Source organism: Rosa rugosa, chromosome 5 (assembly GCF_958449725.1).
Source record: "Rosa rugosa chromosome 5, drRosRugo1.1, whole genome shotgun sequence".
Classification (NCBI taxonomy): domain Eukaryota; kingdom Viridiplantae; phylum Streptophyta; class Magnoliopsida; order Rosales; family Rosaceae; genus Rosa; species Rosa rugosa.
Genome location: NC_084824.1, coordinates 3,766,950 through 3,785,115, shown reverse-complemented (window position 1 = coordinate 3,785,115; position 18,166 = coordinate 3,766,950). Strand labels below are relative to the sequence as shown.

At 38.5% G+C, this 18,166-nt stretch overlaps 3 protein-coding genes and 1 long non-coding RNA gene across 4 annotated transcripts; 3 read left to right on the top strand and 1 right to left on the bottom strand.

The window, feature by feature from the left end:
* Window positions 1–1,913: 1,913 nt before the first annotated feature.
* LOC133713031 (uncharacterized) lies at window positions 1,914–4,559 on the top strand. The gene is made up of 3 exons (XR_009847715.1): window positions 1,914–2,479; window positions 3,155–3,230; window positions 4,180–4,559. It is a non-coding gene; the product is annotated as an uncharacterized LOC133713031 (long non-coding RNA).
* Window positions 4,560–6,266: 1,707 nt separating this feature from the next.
* Window positions 6,267–8,794, bottom strand: LOC133710386 (pentatricopeptide repeat-containing protein At2g01510, mitochondrial). Its single transcript, XM_062136443.1, has 2 exons — window positions 6,827–8,794; window positions 6,267–6,709 (listed from the first exon to the last, which is right to left on the bottom strand). The coding sequence occupies exons 1-2, from the start codon at window positions 8,643–8,645 to the stop codon at window positions 6,693–6,695; spliced, it is 1,836 nt and encodes a 611-aa protein (XP_061992427.1). The 5' UTR covers window positions 8,646–8,794; the 3' UTR covers window positions 6,267–6,692.
* A 185-nt stretch (window positions 8,795–8,979) lies between these two features.
* Window positions 8,980–12,190, top strand: LOC133710387 (uncharacterized). The gene is made up of 7 exons (XM_062136444.1): window positions 8,980–9,492; window positions 9,740–9,981; window positions 10,083–10,205; window positions 10,711–10,827; window positions 10,930–11,115; window positions 11,317–11,458; window positions 11,768–12,190. The coding sequence occupies exons 1-7, from the start codon at window positions 9,132–9,134 to the stop codon at window positions 11,941–11,943; spliced, it is 1,347 nt and encodes a 448-aa protein (XP_061992428.1). The 5' UTR covers window positions 8,980–9,131; the 3' UTR covers window positions 11,944–12,190.
* Window positions 12,191–12,946: 756 nt separating this feature from the next.
* On the top strand, window positions 12,947–14,174 carry LOC133709218 (MLP-like protein 329). The gene is made up of 3 exons (XM_062134881.1): window positions 12,947–12,982; window positions 13,450–13,558; window positions 13,720–14,174. Exons 1-3 carry the CDS (start codon window positions 12,947–12,949, stop codon window positions 13,986–13,988), a joined length of 414 nt encoding a protein of 137 aa, XP_061990865.1. The 3' UTR covers window positions 13,989–14,174.
* Window positions 14,175–18,166: the final 3,992 nt, after the last annotated feature.

Genomic DNA, 18,166 nt, shown 5'->3' with positions numbered 1-18,166 from the left:
AGCTAGCTAATTGGCTTTGAATATTGGCTGGGTGTGTGGGACTATATGTCTATATTCATTCATATTTAGATTGAATGTTCCCAGAAGTCCTATCTGTATTTTGACTTAAATGCGTTTGCCTAGTTACTTTTTTTCTCAAAGAGGATGCCTGTCTCTATGGGCAAACACGCTTCCTCAAGATTTAGGATCCAATTTCCCCAACACCATATTAATGGTGCTGAAACTTTAATTTTTCCATGGAGTACTACTCGTCCAGTCATCGGGGCTCTCCCTTTTTTTCTTTTACTACATCGTAAGTACACAAGGCACTGTTCGTTTTACTCCTCGTTTTTGATGAACCTTGATTGGCAATACAATAGGAAAGAAACAGGACACATACTTACATCTTATTCACCATTTCTGCATTTCAAATATATAAACGTCTCTTTTCAAAAAAAAATATATATATATATATAAACGTCTCACTATAGAAAGAAATGAGAATAATGATGAAAAACGAAAATTAGAAAGACTTATTAATTTGGTCTCAATTAATTGAAAAAAAACTATATATACAAAATGTGTCGATACATATCCAGCTTGATTACCTTCTGAATGAATTGCAATTTCTCAACAACAAATTAAGATAATAATTAAGAAACTTGAAAGGATTCAAGTTGCGAAAGAAAACCTAAGAAGAACCACATACATTAGAGGTGCAATTTGTATGCATTTTTCCTTTCTTTCTAACTCTCGTGCACTCATATTCTCGATATATATAATATGAGTTGTGCTCTCAAAGTTGTCAATGTTACCTATATATGGACAAAACAAAGTTCAAACTCTCAAGGTTAGATCAACAATTAAACAAAGCCGATAGAAACTTCCTTGGAATGAGCTGTGTAAACAATGTTTGGTGAATCCCATAAAATAATTCAAATGGCACTAACCCAAATATATATTGTCTAGAGAACAGAAAAGATATTTCTTCTAATCCAAGTCTTTGGATTAGTTCAAAAATCAACGCACGGAAAGATTCTGGTAATTAAGAATTAAAATGTCGAGGTTATCATTTTGATCTACCAAGGTGAAGGTGGTGTTTTCCCTGTGAGATGAATGTTTGCTTGGAATCATTCATAAATGTGTGAGTTAATAAAGAGGCCAGGTCTGGTGGAAAATGCAACTACCTCATCTCTCCCCTACGTCAACTCCCATAAAATCTGTTTATTGCTTCCACCCACCCCAGGATTTTGCATTAGTTCTATATTGCTAGCTGGTTCTTTCAAATCTTTTGCTTTTTCAAATTTAAATTTTTGGTTCCTTTACTTCCTTCAACATCTTCATTGATGAATCATTATCGATAGTCATCTCTTATAACCAATGTGGAACCCATGACAAAGAGAAGGTTTAATGGTTACACGCTGGTTGACAAGTAGAAGACGATGCCAAGTTTGAGTGCTAGCAACTTTAATCCTTACACATTTTTTTTCAGTCTCAATCTACGGCATATTCTGATCGATAAGAGCTGTTTATGTTTTGGATTTGTCCGGAAAAAAAAAACTAAGTAAAAGATTGTAATACCCCGAAAAATCCAAATTAATTTCCGTGGATTTTTAGAAATGATTTCACGATAGTGGGAGCGAGTACGAGGCTTGGAGAAGTTATGGAATTAGTTCGAACGATTAATTTTCGAAAACGAACGTTATTTAGGAGGTCTCAAAAAGTGACTTTTTATACATTGGGAATTTGGGAAAACTTCATTCATGAAAGTTGTAGAGCACGTCGATACGAGTTCGTGGACATATGGAATGCGAAAATCGGAGTTCGTATGAGAAAGTTATAAGCGATTGAAAATCGGGAAAATTCTATAAATACAAAAAAAGTTCCGGAAATTGCATTGGAGGACAGAAATTTCAGAAACCTATATTTTCTCCCCAATTCTCTCCCGAGCCCAGATTTGTTCCTCTCTCTTCCACCGGCCATATCTCCCTCCACAGACCTCCGATCGACTTGATTCCAAAAGTATTTTCATTCGCCTTGAAGTCAGTTAAAACTTCCTAGAAGACATCAAAGTGATAAAAGAACCATGGAAGGTGCTAGGAGGCCGAGAAGCTGCACAGCTCGAGCTGGAATTCGCCCGATGCTGCTCTTCCTTCACCGGCCGATATCTCTCTCATCCAACCTCGAATCGAGTTGATTCCAAAAGGGATTTTGCTGGGCCTGAGCTATATTACAACTTTGTAGAAGACATCGAGGGGAAATAACCAACGTGGTAGCCGCTACAAGTCGAAGAACACGGTGCAGTCGAGCTGGAAATCACCTCCTTTCCCCACCGTCGTTCTCCCTCCTCCGGCCACCTTTTGCCGTGATTCTTGAGAGGATTCTGCACTTCTGAGGATGTAGATCATTTCCCCTAAGGTGGATTGCATCGATTTCATCTGTGGAGATCGAATTGGAACGAATTCAAAACTAGGGTTCTTCGGGTTTCAAACCTTATAAGGTAAAATTCTACTTTTTGGCTTATAATCTGACTTTGGTGTAGTTATGAAAGTTTCAATTCGAGTTAAGATGAAGAACTTTCGTGTTGGGAGTTTTGTCTAATTTTGACTTTGGATGGGTGGCGGTGCCGCCATTGTGATGGTGGTTTCCGGCGACCTCCGGCCACCCCAAGGACAGTTTCTGTCCATTTTTGTGTTCTACGTGTCGATACGATCGTTTGCATATATAATTCATAATTTTTGGATATCGTATGATTAAGTTATGAATTTTTAAGTTTCGATCGATTTCGATCGTTCGATTTGTGATCTGTGAAGATCAGACCGTCTGATGGAATGGTAGATTCGATATGTTGATCGTATGACTGTCCCGATGACTTTGTGTGGTCACGGGCGAAGATCCGACCGTTAGATCTTCATATAATTGAGAAACAGTGATTAGGGAGGCGATTCGTGAGAATCCGTCCGTCGGATTTTTGTATAAATTTGTGAAGATGTTAGTAAGGACGATTCAGGAAGATCCGACCGTTGGATCTTCGTGATGATTTTTGGAGGGTGATCCTAAAGGCGATCCGTGAGGATCCGACCGTTGGATCATCATTTAATTTCGATCCGACCGTTGGATTGTCGTTTAAGTATGTTTTTGAGTTATTGGCTAAAATAAGGTCATGTGTGATTAGGTGATTGACGGTCTCCCTTGGGTGAACGATTTCGGTGTGTATTGTGTTAAATTGAAGACGCAGCGGGAATATCGAGGTGAGTAAATCGCACATGGTTCATTCACGAACCGAAATTCGGTGATTTTATTTAATTGGGAAATTGTGGAAATTGTTTTATGAAAATAAATATTTGTTTTAAATTATATGGACTTGATCGACTACGGTCCATAGGTAAGTAAAATGTATTTAAACTATAAAAATGAATTTCTAGATTTTATTGCATGTGAACTATAGTTGGTATTAGTGGTCACTCTTGTGTGGGTGACTACGTATATATATATTTACGTGGAATATATATTGGATAGTGTGACATCGGGTGAAGTATTGGTGTGATTTACTGAGTTATATTTTGAGCATTACCCTTTGGAATATGTGATTTATCTTAGATGTTGTGTTGTCTATGATAATGGGTAATTGAGTAAAGTGCGATAGTTGAGTCGTTGAGATGAATTAAATGAGGAGTCGAGTGAATTGAGAAAAGCAGTCATTCGTAAGGTGAACCTTGGCCCAGGTGACACTTTACGATACAGTTAGAGCTCTAGTCTGTCTGCCATCATACTGCTTGGGGGATAAACGAGTTATCATATGCCCTTGGGTATGACATCACATACTGAATGGGATGATTAATATAATTAATCATAAGCCTGTAAGTATGATATACTGAATGGGGTGATTAATATAATTAATCATAAGCCTGTAAGTATAATATACTGCATGGGATGATTTATATAAATAAATCATAAGCCTGTGAGTATATATTGAGTAAGAAGTTGTTTATTTTTGAGTAGTCATGATGAGATGTGAGTTGATTGATGCTTGAAGTGACGTTGTACACTTCAATTCTTATGCAAAACAAAATTAAAATGTGCTTGAGTTGATTGTGTTACTTTAAATCGTGCAATCCTTTCGTTTACTCATACGAGCTTTGCAAAAAGCTTACCGGGTTTGTATTGTTGCAATCCCGGTACACTATTCAAACGGTGTAGCGGGTAATCCTGCAGGTCAGGAGAATCAGGGCGGTGATCGAGCGGGTTAGAGTATTTGTTATAGTTTTACAGCAATTGTAATTGTGAGGTGAGTTATGCTCATTTGAGCCTTACAATATAATTTGGTGAGAGTGTGCTGTAATAAACAAACTTGAGGATTTGATTTATTGTAATATTGAGAGGTGTGAAGTGTGGTTGTTTGTGAGAAAAAAATTCAGGACGTTAATTGTAATTGTTATTATTCATGTTTCGGATTTGAATTGATTATTCAAAATTCGGGGCGTGACAAAGATTATTTAGTAATTTAACGAATCATCCCAACAAAATAAATAGACAATTACCACATATATATTGTAATCCAAGAGAGAGAATATCTCCTTATCTCGATCCATATCCACAATGGTATTCACTCGTTAGAACCGTACATCTTTTGCTCCATATATACAGAATACATATATAAAGGCATTAATGTTATGATTGTAGCTAGGTCTTAATATTCATCATCATGTACCCAACTAGACGACAGGCTGGGGTTGATTTCAAAGATTGATAATATCCAACAAAGTGGTCATAACTGATATTCTACAAACCGGACCTTCTTAAATCAATCCTCGATCGATCAGTAAACTAAACAACTGAATGATATAAACATCAAAGATTTTCATTGTTAAGGTTAAGGGTTTGCAAGCAGAAGTTTGGTGAACACAGAGATATTTAGGAGCATATATATATATACCAACAAAAATACAAGACCGCATCGGGTTGTTTAATGTTTTAACATGTTGATGTTTTTCTTGGTCAGAGAGTCAGAGCCAAGTAGCTGCACACTGATATTATAATGCAGTAGCAAACAAATGGGATTAAATATGAAACTATAGAAGGAGGGAAAGACATATATATAGCCCTTGGGAGTCATAAATTGCTTCTATTGGTTGACCATAACAATGCAGGTTAATTTCTTTGATTTTAATTTCTTCTTTATGTCCAAGGACAAAAACATGTTTTCTCGGAACAAATGGTATCAGCTGCATGGACATTTGATCCCCGTAATCTTCAAGCATGCATAAAATTAACTTGCTCAATTATAGGTGGAGAAGAAGGAGAAGGATATATAACTTCGGTTTGACAGAGTTGATCTGAATTATGGCAGGATGAGCCCGTGTTTCGAGTTTCTAGTTTTTATTAATATTGATTCTCAATGCAATGCTTATTATCGATCAGCTTTTCTTTTGCTTTCTTCTTGATTTAGTATTATATTCTTCTTAACATAGAAGAACATATTTATTAAAAAAAAAAAAGAACATCTAATCCCTTTTCTATAATCATCCAAAATAAAAGAACAAAATATTTGTACTTTATTGACTTTAGGATCTTTTAAGACTTTATCCCTTAAAAACAGTATACCTGTACTCACTTGAATCTTGAGTCTTGACCATATTATGCAGTCTAATTATAAATTAGTAGCTTCTCAGATGCGTAATTATAATATGGTAGAACTCTAAGACAGATGATATTGAATAATAAGAGAAACCCTGAGCTAAAGACTGAGCCCTTTTAGGCTTCACTTTATATTAGGCTATTTGTAGTATAATTTGACAGGTCTGTGAACCAGAACAAGTTTTTGCTGATAGTGTTTGGGAAATGTAACAAGTGCTTTTCAAAGTTTCTTGGTTATCATTGTGAAATACTTCGTGGGGGTATGATGACAATGAACAGTATTATTGTCTACAGAGCAAAATTTTGGATTTGAGATAGCTAGGAAATTGGTTAGATAGGGGAACAAATCAAATTCCTAGTCGAAATGAGAGAGGGAAAAAGGGAAGAAACTCGGACGGTAGGACTTGGGGGAGGAATTATCACAAAGGAGAACGGGGATATCATAGCAGAAGAGAGGTAATTTTCCAAACAATGCATGTAGTTTCTCAAATTTTGTTGCTGCAAATGTCAATTCTCTCCAACATATGAATCACCATTAGGAAAGTCTTCACTCAACACACAATTATCCTCCTGTGTACCTATATTTGTGTCCACAACTAAACTAGTGAACTATGAAATGAGTCACAAAGAGTCAAAGACAATGCCTCAACTTAATTTGCACGAAAAAGTTCATCTGACAGCTTAATCTAGTCAAACAATCCGGTAACATTATGCAATATCTGTACAAATCTCTTCAGCAATTTATGTACCAACCTCTGAAGTAAATATGCCAAAGATATATTGTCTAACGAACATTTGATATATTTTTGAAATAAATCGTACTTGAACTAACAATCTAGATTAGGAATGGCACATTGTCAGATTTATCCCTGCCTCTTGGGTTAGTATTGTAGATGCCCCTTTTACATGAGTTTGGATATCTTTTCAATGACATTGCTTCCCCTTGTATCACAGTGAACAACTGGTGAATAATCATGATGGGGAATTAGAGTACGTTATCTCAATGTTGCGGCAATTTCGCATACGATCTGCAATATATCTCAGACAGTTGATCCCAGTAGGCACAACACTTATTATCAGCTCAGTGGGGATTCTGCAGTCACACTTAAAGATTAAGAGAAATGGAACCAAAACACATCTCTCTACTTTTTATCATTTCCAGTTATCATTGTCCCTTGTGATCACCAAAAGTTGTTGCAAGAACACTCACCATTTCTAAAATGATGAAAACGGATTTTATCTCTCATGATAATCACCCTTTTGGTCGCTTCGGAGACAAATTTACAGAAACTGTGGCAGTCATCACATATCCGTAAATTCTTCACCACTCTAATGGGGCATTCAGGCTGTAGATTTAGAAGACTAAATGCAATGGCAAGCTTTTCACTGTGATGACTGAGTGTGGCTTCCTTTTCCTCTGTGCCCACATCATGAAACACAGAGGTGATATTTGGAGTGTAACCTATATTCTTCACTTGTCTTAATAAATCCTCCAATTTTTCATATATTTCTGATGATTCTGGATGCAATCTGTTACCACCATAAAATATATGGATTTTTCCATTAAACTCTACTGAGCTATAGGCAGCTACTTTCTTAACACCTCCTTTTCTCATTTTGAGCCTCACCTTGTCAACACAGTCCCATCTTCCAGCAGCCGCATACATGTTTGACATCAAGACATGATATGAACCATTAGCAGGAGCTAATTCAAAAAGAAAATCAGCTACATGCTGACCCAGTTCAACGTTTTGGTGGATTGCACACGCACCCAATAAAGCTCCCCACACCCCGGTATCCGGTTCAATTGGCATACTTCTTATGAAGTTATAAGCCTCCTCAAGATGTCCTGACCGACCAAGGAGATCAACCATACAAGCATAGTGCTCAATTTTCGGTTGAATATTCTTGTCACCAGATTGCACCATGCGCCTAAAATGAGATTTGCCTTCATTCACCAGCCCAGCATGGCTGCATGCGGATAAAACTCCTAGATACGTGACATGGTTGGGTGCAACTCCTCGCTTTTGCATCCTCGAAAACATATCCAATGCCTCGCGGCTCTCCCCATTTATTGCATACCCTAATACCATAGTGCTCCAGGAAATAACATTTCTCTGATGCATATCCTCAAACAAAGCCTCAGCCATGTCCACGCTACCGCATTTGACATACATCTCAAGCCGCGCATTGTCAACAATTACATTGCAAACAATCCCACATTGTCTCATAACCCCATCAATCTCTTCCCCAGTCTCCAAACATCCTAACTGCCCACAAGCCGAAAAAGCACTCACAACCGTAACAGCATCAGGCTCCACTCCAGCCACACGCATCCGGCGAAACAAATGAAGAGCCTTTGCAGCATGTCCACTCTGCACACAAGCAGCAACAAAAGCATTCCAAGCAACTAAATCTCTCTCAACCATAGTTCCGAACAAAACATCCGCCAAACCCAACTCCCCGTATTTCACACACATTATCACCAACTCAGTCCTCACTTCAACAACAAACTCCAACCCATATTTCACCGCGTGCGCCGCGACAGCCCACCCGGCCCACGGCAGCTGAGCACACGCCTTGACCACAAACGTGTACGTAAACTCGTCAGGGCGAACACCCAGACGCTGCATTCTTCTGTACACAGCCGCAGCCTCCATAAAGTCTTGGTATTTAACGTACGCTTTGATAATGGTGTTCCATAGAAACACTCTTGGCTTGTGCATTTCGTCGAACACCTTACGTGCATAGGAAACGTCGCCCAAGATTAAGAAGGTGGTGATGAGATGGGTGAGGAGGCTGTTCTTGATGGAGATTCCGGTGGTGAGAATGAGGGCGTGGATTTGCTTGAGCAGGTTTGGGTGTGAGGAGCATGATTGCAACTGGGCGGTGAAGGCTTGCTTGGTAATGGTCAGAGTCAGACGAATCGGTTCGGGTTTTCGGGTTTGGTTCAGAGAGGAGAACTGGGATATTGGGTTGAGTGAGAGAGCTAAGCACAGCTTGGAATGTCTTCTGCAAACATGCAGCATAGTCCTTCCAAAATTTTCAGAAGCTTTAACCGGGAACGAAAGGAAGATAAGCCAAACGGTGTCGTGTTGGTGACTTGGACCCAACTTTTAGTGCCGGCAGATATTTACCAAAAGCAACGTGGCTAATGACAATCGGTAGAAATGACAATGCACTTGCTTGAGAAAGTTGGAGTCCCAACATACACAAATCTCTTATTGAGTATTGGGGTCTTGCGGAATTTATGTGCCGTTGTGAAAGTATCGAACTATCAGAGCTAAGATCCTCTATTTACTTAAAAAAAAAAAAAAAAAAATTAGAACTCAGATATTTTGAGGTTCCTGCAGATCACTCATAATGTTCCTGAGCTAGTGAGCTGGTTGACAGACTACCTCGTCCTAGATCAAATACCTATTGCCCAAAAACAAAAGAAAAAACTAAAGAGGAGTGGAGGGGCGTTTTGGTAAATTTCGACAGCAGCCGGGTAGATTGCTCTCTCGGCCACAGCCATGGCTGCCCAATCACCGTGTGGGTCGTCATGGACCTACGACGCCACCACCGCCAAATGCTCTTCCAGCTCATCGAATCTCTCTTCGTTTTATACAAAACGACCTCGTTTCACCGCCTGTTCGTCTTCTAAATCACCCGGTAGCTCCGGCGCCAAAGCGCGGCTGAAATTGGACGGTACCGGTCCGAGTCCAACCGCATTAGTGAAAACCGCAAAGGGAAATGGACCCAGAAGTGAAAAGACGGTAACAGCCCTGAGCTTCAAGTCTTTGTCTGGGAAGCGATCTCTATGGCGGAGGATATTCTTCGCCTCCAAGAAAGTTAGGAGCATCCTTCTGCTTAATGTAATCACTGTAGTCTATGGTAAAGCTTCTTCATTTTCCCTTTTTCCATACTAAAGTTCATTGCTTTGTGTAATTGTTTTATAAATAAATTACATGATTGTAGTTCAGTTCATGCATAAATTATTTACTGTTATTATTCATGACATTCAATTATCAATTGATTCTTGCCAATATGAAGACTTTAAAATTGTGGAAGATAATGGTTTTGTGTTCATGTTTTGAGCCTTTTTATTGTGCATTGACATTGCCTAATCTTGTTGTTGTAGCTAGTAATTTTTCGATTGTGAAAGAAGTGGAAGCCGTGATAGACCCAGCGGCGTTTACTGTTGTGCGGTTTGCTATGTCGGCGGTTCCATTTATCCCATTTGTTTTCCGAGCAAGAGGTGATGTTGATACTCGTAATGCAGGAATTGAGTTGGGATTCTGGGTTAGTTTAGGGTATCTTATGCAGGCATTAGGACTGCTAACATCAGATGCTGGTCGTGCGTCATTTCTTTCTATGTTCACTGTGAGTCCTTTGAATTGTTCTTCTAGGCTTATATATTAAAGATTCTTTGTTTAGGGAGTACCTGAAGGTACTTGTTGGCATATTTTGGGTGAATTTAACAGGTGATTATCGTTCCCTTGCTTGATGGAATGTTAGGAGCAATAGTCCCTGCTCGTACCTGGTTTGGAGCCCTCATGTCTATTGTAGGAGTTGGGCTGCTGGAATCCAGTGGATCTCCCCCAAATGTAAGTTTTATTACTCTCTTTGTGTTGCGTATAGAGTCATCTTTCTTTATCGGTATAATTGATGATGATTAACTTGTAGAGGACCAAGTTTGCTTTGTGGCCTGTTCAGATATCAGAATCTTATATTTTCTGCAAGAAAATTTCTGGTGATCCTATATTCCTAGTTTGCATATAGGGATCTGAGGAATGCTAGTTTTATACATGACATAAGTATGTTTTGTTTCGTAGAATATGGGAAATCTAAATACTGACCATTTAATTCTCAATAATACCCTCGTTCTGTACTTCTGCTTACACCTGCATTAGTCAAGTACATTTTCAAGTGCCAAAACAATGTCCACTTCTGGAGATAAGATTAACCTATTCAATATGTATAGTAACTAGTGAAGTGACAAAACAGCATTGCTGAGAGTAACTTACAGCTCTCTTGGGTGAAAAGGAGAAAAACCTCTCCCTATGTATATGTATATGTAAATACAGATAATATCTTATCAAACGTGCTCAGGTTGGAGATTTGCTGAACTTCTTGAGCGCGGTGTTTTTTGGGGTTCATATGCTTAGAACAGAGCATATATCAAGAAACACAAAAAAAGAGAACTTCTTGCCTCTGCTTGGATATGAGGTTAGTATATCTTTTTACCCATGTAGTTAGATATGGATTAGTTCAACCTGTTAATCTTTATTGGTGCTGTGCAGTGTGCACACTAACCTTAGTTTCATTCAGATATGCGTTGTTGCTTTCTTATCAACCATATGGTACCTCATTGGGGCATGGTCTGGTGGTGGCCTCCACGACTTTAACCCATCATTGTGGACATGGGAGATGTTCTGGGAGTGGATGGTTGTGTTTCCATGGATACCTGCACTGTACACAGGCATTTTCTCCACTGTTTTATGCTTATGGGTAGAGGTATGTGCAAAAGCTCCAGTGTAAGAGTATGAATCATTTGCTCTTGCATTGCTCACTTGCTTGGGAAGTTGTTGGGATACTATGCTTATCTACAATAAAAAGATATGTGAATTGTAGTGGTGCCCTGAATTTTCTAGCATATTTATAATTCAAACGCCCCTTTTTCAGCTCAGATTTTTAACAGAAGATTATATTTAACAGATGGGCGCAATGCATGATGTATCAGCCACAGAAACGGCCATAATTTATGGTTTGGAGCCTGTCTGGGGTGCTGGTTTCGCATGGTTTTTCCTTGGCGAAAGATGGGGTTCTACTGGTTGGATTGGTGCTGCTCTTGTGCTAGGTAAATTACTGTTTATTCTCATGATCTAATCAGCTTAAGATACCAAAAATCATCAAAAATTTTAATTTGTTTTCCATCAATTAGATTTTGTTATTAGACTGCCAAAGTAATAGGAGTGCTTCAGGATAGAAATGCTGTCAGCAGCAAAGGACTATCTACTTCCATACTAAATGACATATTACATCAGCTGCTAACCTTTTAATCACTTTCCATAGTAGAAGTTTTTTGTTGCTTATACAAGTAAAAAGGAAGAGTAATTTTTGCATCATATTAACGCATTCTACATGTTTGGTTCTTGTTTCTCTGCAGGTGGAAGCTTAACAGTGCAGATATTTGGATCAACATCTCCCACAGAGCCTTCAAAAGATGAAATGAAAGCTAAGAAACTCACTTTCCCAGTGGTTTCGGATAAACACAATGGCTTATCTGCCTCGCCAGTTATAGTCAGTTCCAGAAAGGATGCTCCTGATCTGCGGAGTAAGTAATTAAGCAAGCAATTTCTTATATAATCTCCAGCTATTGTCAGTTTCAGATAAACACACCACGCTCTCTAACGACAGTTCTTTTATCACATCATTGTAACTTCTCCTTGTAATTATGTAGCTTATAATCCAAATCTCGATTTAGGATAGCTAATGGAGCTTCAGGGCTCTCAGCTTTGTATAGTTGTATGTATCCCAACAATTATTCAACAATAATATGAACTCATTCACAATTATATGTATATGAGTGTAGGTATCATCATTTATACCGTAAGAGTACTCGAAATAGTGAAATACACTGATTCATCTTCATCGTCAGTACTCGAACTTCGTGCCAACATCATCATGTTCTGCTGCAAAGTTTTTGTCTTCTAGTTCCATTTCCAATTTCCAAACCTAAAAATCCTCTCCAACATGATCATCTTTATCAAATCAATACTCATCCTTAGTCAACATGATCATGTTCTGCGCAAAGTTTTCGCCTTCCAGTTCCATTTTCAAACCTGAAATCCCACTCCAAACACCTCAGAAATCCCTATCCCTACTCAAAGCCACTTGTGCTCTACACTGATTAGTCACTGAACCTTCAATTATGCAACTTGGTCCATCCTCACATCACAATTATCTTTTGCCATTATTTTTTCACTTATTTGTTATTCGTATTATATTATGATGAATAATATGCTGGTTTAATCTCCTGACCTTGCTAATTAGAAAGATCTTAAAAAAAAAATTGTCATTTCCACACGAACGAAAGGCTAGAATAATACATACGTCAATATGGAGATCAAATCCTATATAACAGATCTGCTAGCCCGGAAGCAGACCCTGTACAATCTTCAGTGGGAGCCGGGGGAAACTCAATTGGCAAATCTTTCTTTCGTATTGCTTTGTTGTTTCAAACAGTTGACTCTAACAAAATGGGTACACGCCTTAACCAAATCAAAATAGTTTGTCATGTATTAATTAAGTTCAAGTTGAATCAGGATGTCTGTAGCTATCGATCATGACGAATAAGCCATCACTCTCAGATGATTTTCTTGTAATGCAATCTCACAGTTGCCTGGTGTTATTATCTTTTAGTTTCAATAATACAATTAGAGAGAGGGTATTATTAAAAACAAAAAATTAATGCCATAATTAATAAGTAATTAGATTATCCCAAAAAGAAGATTTGAGAATTAAGGTAGATCATCTCACTCTGCAGGTTAATATTTTTCAATTGAAAAAGGGCCAGTGATGGATTGTTGCTGAGATCTAACATCAATAATAGGATCTAAACTTTATTGAGACCATGTGAAGCATATGTGTTCTGAAGTATAATATTACCTAATAATTTAGCTGAAACTGTAGTGGAATTAACGTTCTCTAAGTTCTGCCCTATTATATAGCACACAAGATAGGTAGCATATCGCGATCATACCAACTTAGGGTTCTGATCAGTATCAATATCGATCACAAATTACCGATAATTAAACATGGCTCATTACGGTAAGTTCTCTTGAGCAGGCTCACCACGTCCCAAACACTTCTCAAACTGGCACCATAACTGGAGTTGCGGTGCATGAAGGAGATTGGGAAACTGAGGGATCTATTAAGATTTGGAGTTATGCAGTAAGTAAGTCATTTTGTAGGTACATGTTCTGTTGTTAAATTGTTAATTTCGACCATTAACCAAAGATGGTTTTGAATCACTTAATCGACAGGTTAATTATATCCCAATCAGGAAAAGTAAAGATTTTCAGCTATAACAGTGATTATTTAATTTCGTATATATAGAGGGCGAAGTGAGAATATTCAAAGAGAAGGTGGAGTTAGACGAGGTGAACAAGGTCAGAATTTTGAATGGGTTGGAAGGAGATGTGTTTCAGTATTACAAGCGCTTCAAGCCCATCTATCAGTTCACTCGAAAGGATGAGGGCAGCAGCATTGCCAAAGTGTCCATTGAATTTGAAAAATTGAGTGAGGGGGTTGCAGCTCCAGATAAGTACATTCTCTTGATGACTAACATCGTCAAGGATCTTGATGCCCACTTCATCAAGGTCTAAAGGGAAGTAATTAGCATGCAATGTTAGAAAATAAACATGCCTTTAATTAGTTGTTATTTGGTGTTTAATTAGAAGGTTAATGTGTGAGTTACATGCATGAGTTAGTGGATGTAATGCATGAAATAATGGGTATTTCCATTATGTAAGTTAGTAGTCAATTAGGGTGTAGTGGGTGATTATGATAGAGAGTTATGAGCCAATAAGTTGGACGTCGATTATGGACGTTATAGAGTCTAGAATTATTGTTAGTGTCCTATATATTGCATGAGTTGCATGTAATCATTTGTGTGCATTGTAGTGAAATATTCTCCCTTTCATAATATTGAGTGTGTGTATTCTGCATTCAGTTCTAACAGTCTCCTCCATATCTCTCTACAGGAGCTCTGTACATGTCTTTGGATTGTACATCTCCCATATTGTTTGTCATTCATGCATCATATTTCCCTACCCAAAATTAATTTTCAATATTTACGCTTCCGTTGTTATCCAACATGCAATACGAGAGTTAGCAATAACAATAGCTACCGCATGCCCATTGCTGGTTCTATAAAGTTAAAAATAGTCATCTACTGTAATGCATGCTTTATTTGGTTACGAGTACAATGGGATACTGGTAACTTAACGTCTTATGCAAGTATCACCATTGTGATTAATAAATGTGTGGAGAGTGATATTGTGATGTGTCATATATGTATCAACTATATATGGTTTGATATCCATCAAATAAATTGACGTTGCAACCATGACTAACGATCTAGCTCATACTTCAAAATAAATGGAAGAAATAATTTCACAAATGGTCACTGAAGTTTAACACGTTCGACACTTTGGTCACTGATTTTCAAATATATCACATTAGTCACTCAACTTTCGTTCCGTTATTCACTTTAGTAACTGCCGTTAAAATTGTCATGACAGATAAACTTGTCCGATTATTGAAAAATAATTTTTGAATAAAATAAAATAATGAATTTTCAGAGAAAACAACCAAAAATCCATCTCTAACCCGATTACCCACCGACACAAAGTTGATAATCCGTTCATATCTCATACTTCCGTCCGCCAAAGGGCGTCGCACTGATGGGTTAGCTTCATCTAAGTGGCTTGAGTCGATTCCTGGTCTGGATTTTCCAGACGAGCTCCGAAGAGGCGAACCAAGAAAAATAAAGTTTTCCGTTTGTTTTTTGCATTTTCTGAAAATTGAGAAGGATTCAGATATCGATCTTCGTCCTCTTGTCATTCTACACATGCTTCAAGCTTTATATTTCGTTTTCAGTTTGGTGTAAGACCGAGTCCAGAATTACTGAGCGATGGTTCAGTTCTTTTTTAAATCATTTTCTGGGTAAAGCCCTTTTGATTCGTATTTCTTGTTCTGCATATGTTCTAGATTGATAGATAGCCAAAGACGATGGAAATAAATGTTTTCTTAATTTATTGGTATTATAATCAATCACAACTTATTGGATTGTGAGGATATCCAAGTCTGGCAACATTAGAGTTAATTTTGCCAAATTTGAAGAAAGCAGAACTGGCTTTATAGCCAAATTTAAACAAAGGAGGATATAGGTAGCGAAAAGCCGAAAAGCAGATGGAATTCAATTCCTATTAAGGGCACGTTTACTTACTTGGAATGGAATGAAATGATTACGGAGTAAAAATACCCTTGTGTTTACTAACACATAAAGGAATCGGAATGATTCCAGGTAAAAGAATTCCTGTGTTTACTAACACATGAAGGAATGGAAATTGGTGTAGGTCCCACCTATTTATCAGGAATCGATTCCTGAATACTCAGGAATTCGATTACGAAGGGGGGAGATGGGTTTAGGAATCATTCCTCCGGAATCAATACCGATTCCTTTCTTCTCCCATTCCACTTGTCTCCGATTCATGATTATTTTCCATTCCAAGTAAGTAAACGTGCCATAAAGAATTCGAGTTGTTTATGTTTGTAGCCAAAACATGAGAGAAGTAGAACTAGTATTACCGCCTAGAATTTTGAAGCTATTGATAGCTATGAGTATTTGCTTTAGGGAAAAATGCATGAATAGTGTCTGGACATTTTGAGGACTGTCAAAGTGATACCTGAACTTTAAAACTTATCAATGTGATACCTGAACTTATATTTTCTTGTCAATGTCGTACCTGTGTCAACTTTCCGTCACGGCCTTGTCAAGTTGATCACGTGTGACGCACGTGAGACCGAAAAACAGAGCTAAATGACTTATGTGCCCTCAAAAGTTGCTTTTTTATATGAACCATAATTTAATATGAATAAAATAATTAAGGACTAAATTCAGTTTGCCCCCTTTAACTTTGGGGCAAACATCAGTTTGGTCCATGACCTTTTTTTTTAATCATGATGGTCCTTGTACTTGTATTTTCCATCACGCAAGTCCAAAATTCAAATTTAGCTCGAAATGTGACGTCATATGCTGAGCTGGACCAGACATCCGGGCCCACTTTTCAGATTTTAAATCGCTAATAAGGGCAAAATAGACATTTCTAATTTAATTTAATTTTTTTTCTTTTATTATCTAATTTCTAATTTTTTTTCTTTCTATTTTCTCTCTCTTTAGCTTCACTTTGCTTCTCTCTCTTGCCGCACGGCCTCTCTCTCTCTTCCCGACCTCTCTTCTTCTTCTCTTCCTCTACCATCACCGGAGACCACCACTTCCAGCCACCACTTCACTACACAACCATCATCATCTGAACCACAACTGAAAACCCGACCAAGACCCAGTCTTTTCATCGTCGATCAAGACCCTCTGGTCACCGCACGCGACCTCTAAACCTGTGACGCCACTGTTCCACGACTCTCAACGGTTTCCGACCATCTCCTCACCACACCACCATCACCACTGCACTCAGCAAACAATGGAGAAGAAAACCCAGAAGTTTCATCGCCACCCGAAACCGGACGACACCATATGTGCCGTCGCCGGAATCTGGGTTATGCAAGGGCCGATTCGTCTTTTCCGGCCACGTCCGAGATGCACGACTACCCTAGCTGGAATCAGAGCCTCACAATTCATCAAAACCCCTTGGTCCTGACCTTTGTTTGCTACCAGAGCCGCTGCACCCGTCGCCGGAGCTTATGGAGAAAAAAGTGGGCACTAGTTCAGTTTTTCAGCCACTGCACGCCCTCCTCCACACCTTTCATCTTGCACAGATCCGGCCTCACCTCTCGTGCCGACATCATCTTCATCTTTGCATCTTCATCTTCGCATCTTCAACTTCATCAAGGTTTGGGTAAGCAATCCAAGAAATTAGTGATGAAATTTGTTGGGTGTGCAGATGTGGGGTTTGACATTCCCGGACCTGTCCAGGTGGTGGTAATGGGTTCTAGTGACCCAAAAGTGATGAAAGGGGTGGTGGAAAGAGGTTGTTGAAAGCTGGAGATTTGATTTCAGGGTCATGAGGTTGTGGCTGCAATTGACCACCCTAAGCGGCGGTGGGAGGGTTGTGGGTAAGGAAGAGAAAGGAGAGAAGGGTTTAGTTTTTGATTACTGGTTTTCGATCGTGTAATGGGGTCATAATTGACTCAAAACAGTAACAAGGGTTACTTAGGACATTTCGCACAAAATGAGAAGACAAAGCTGAAAAGTGGGCCCGGATGTCTGGTCCAGCTCAGCATATGACGTCACCTTTCGAGCTAAATTTGAATTTTGGACTTGCGTGATGGAAAATAGAAGTGCAAGGACCATCATGATTAAAAGGGAGATTTTTTTGAACAGTACATGAACTAAATGTCACTGTGAATTAATGTGCCTCACTTTACACTAACTACACTTTGGTACCTGGACTATAAAATCCGACTACATTTAAATACACGCCGTTAATAATACCGTTAGTTGGCATGCCACCTGGTATATTTTCAAGGATAAAATTGTCTCTTGATTATTCACCTTATTTTTTTAACTATCGACCTTTAAAAAGTCAATCTTTTTTAATAAAAAGGATAAAAAAAATAGGTGGTGCGATCATGACCGTAGATCCACCTTGATTTTTTTTTAAAAAAAAAAGAAAAAAAAGAAGAAGATTTCTTGGGGTTGTTCCACCGCATGATTCGAACCAAACATCACTGTCCTTGTCGGCGTGTTTGGAATGCAAGGGAAGTGAAACAGATCCGGCTTCGGCGTCGGGTAAGAAAGCAAAGGACTAGACTTGGGGCTAAT

Bases quoted from the DNA above. Each gene is read 5' to 3' on its own strand.
- LOC133710386 (XM_062136443.1), bottom strand. From the start codon at position 8,645: ATGCTGCATGTTTGCAGAAGACATTCCAAGCTGTGCTTAGCTCTCTCA.
- LOC133710387 (XM_062136444.1), top strand. From the start codon at position 9,132: ATGGCTGCCCAATCACCGTGTGGGTCGTCATGGACCTACGACGCCACC. The intron at 11,116-11,316 runs GTATGTGCAAAA...TATATTTAACAG, and splicing joins TTTTATGCTTATGGGTAGAG to ATGGGCGCAATGCATGATGT. The intron at 11,459-11,767 runs GTAAATTACTGT...GTTTCTCTGCAG, and splicing joins TGGTGCTGCTCTTGTGCTAG to GTGGAAGCTTAACAGTGCAG.
- LOC133709218 (XM_062134881.1), top strand. From the start codon at position 12,947: ATGACGAATAAGCCATCACTCTCAGATGATTTTCTT. The intron at 12,983-13,449 runs GTAATGCAATCT...TCTCTTGAGCAG, and splicing joins CACTCTCAGATGATTTTCTT to GCTCACCACGTCCCAAACAC. The intron at 13,559-13,719 runs GTAAGTCATTTT...TCGTATATATAG, and splicing joins GATTTGGAGTTATGCAGTAA to AGGGCGAAGTGAGAATATTC.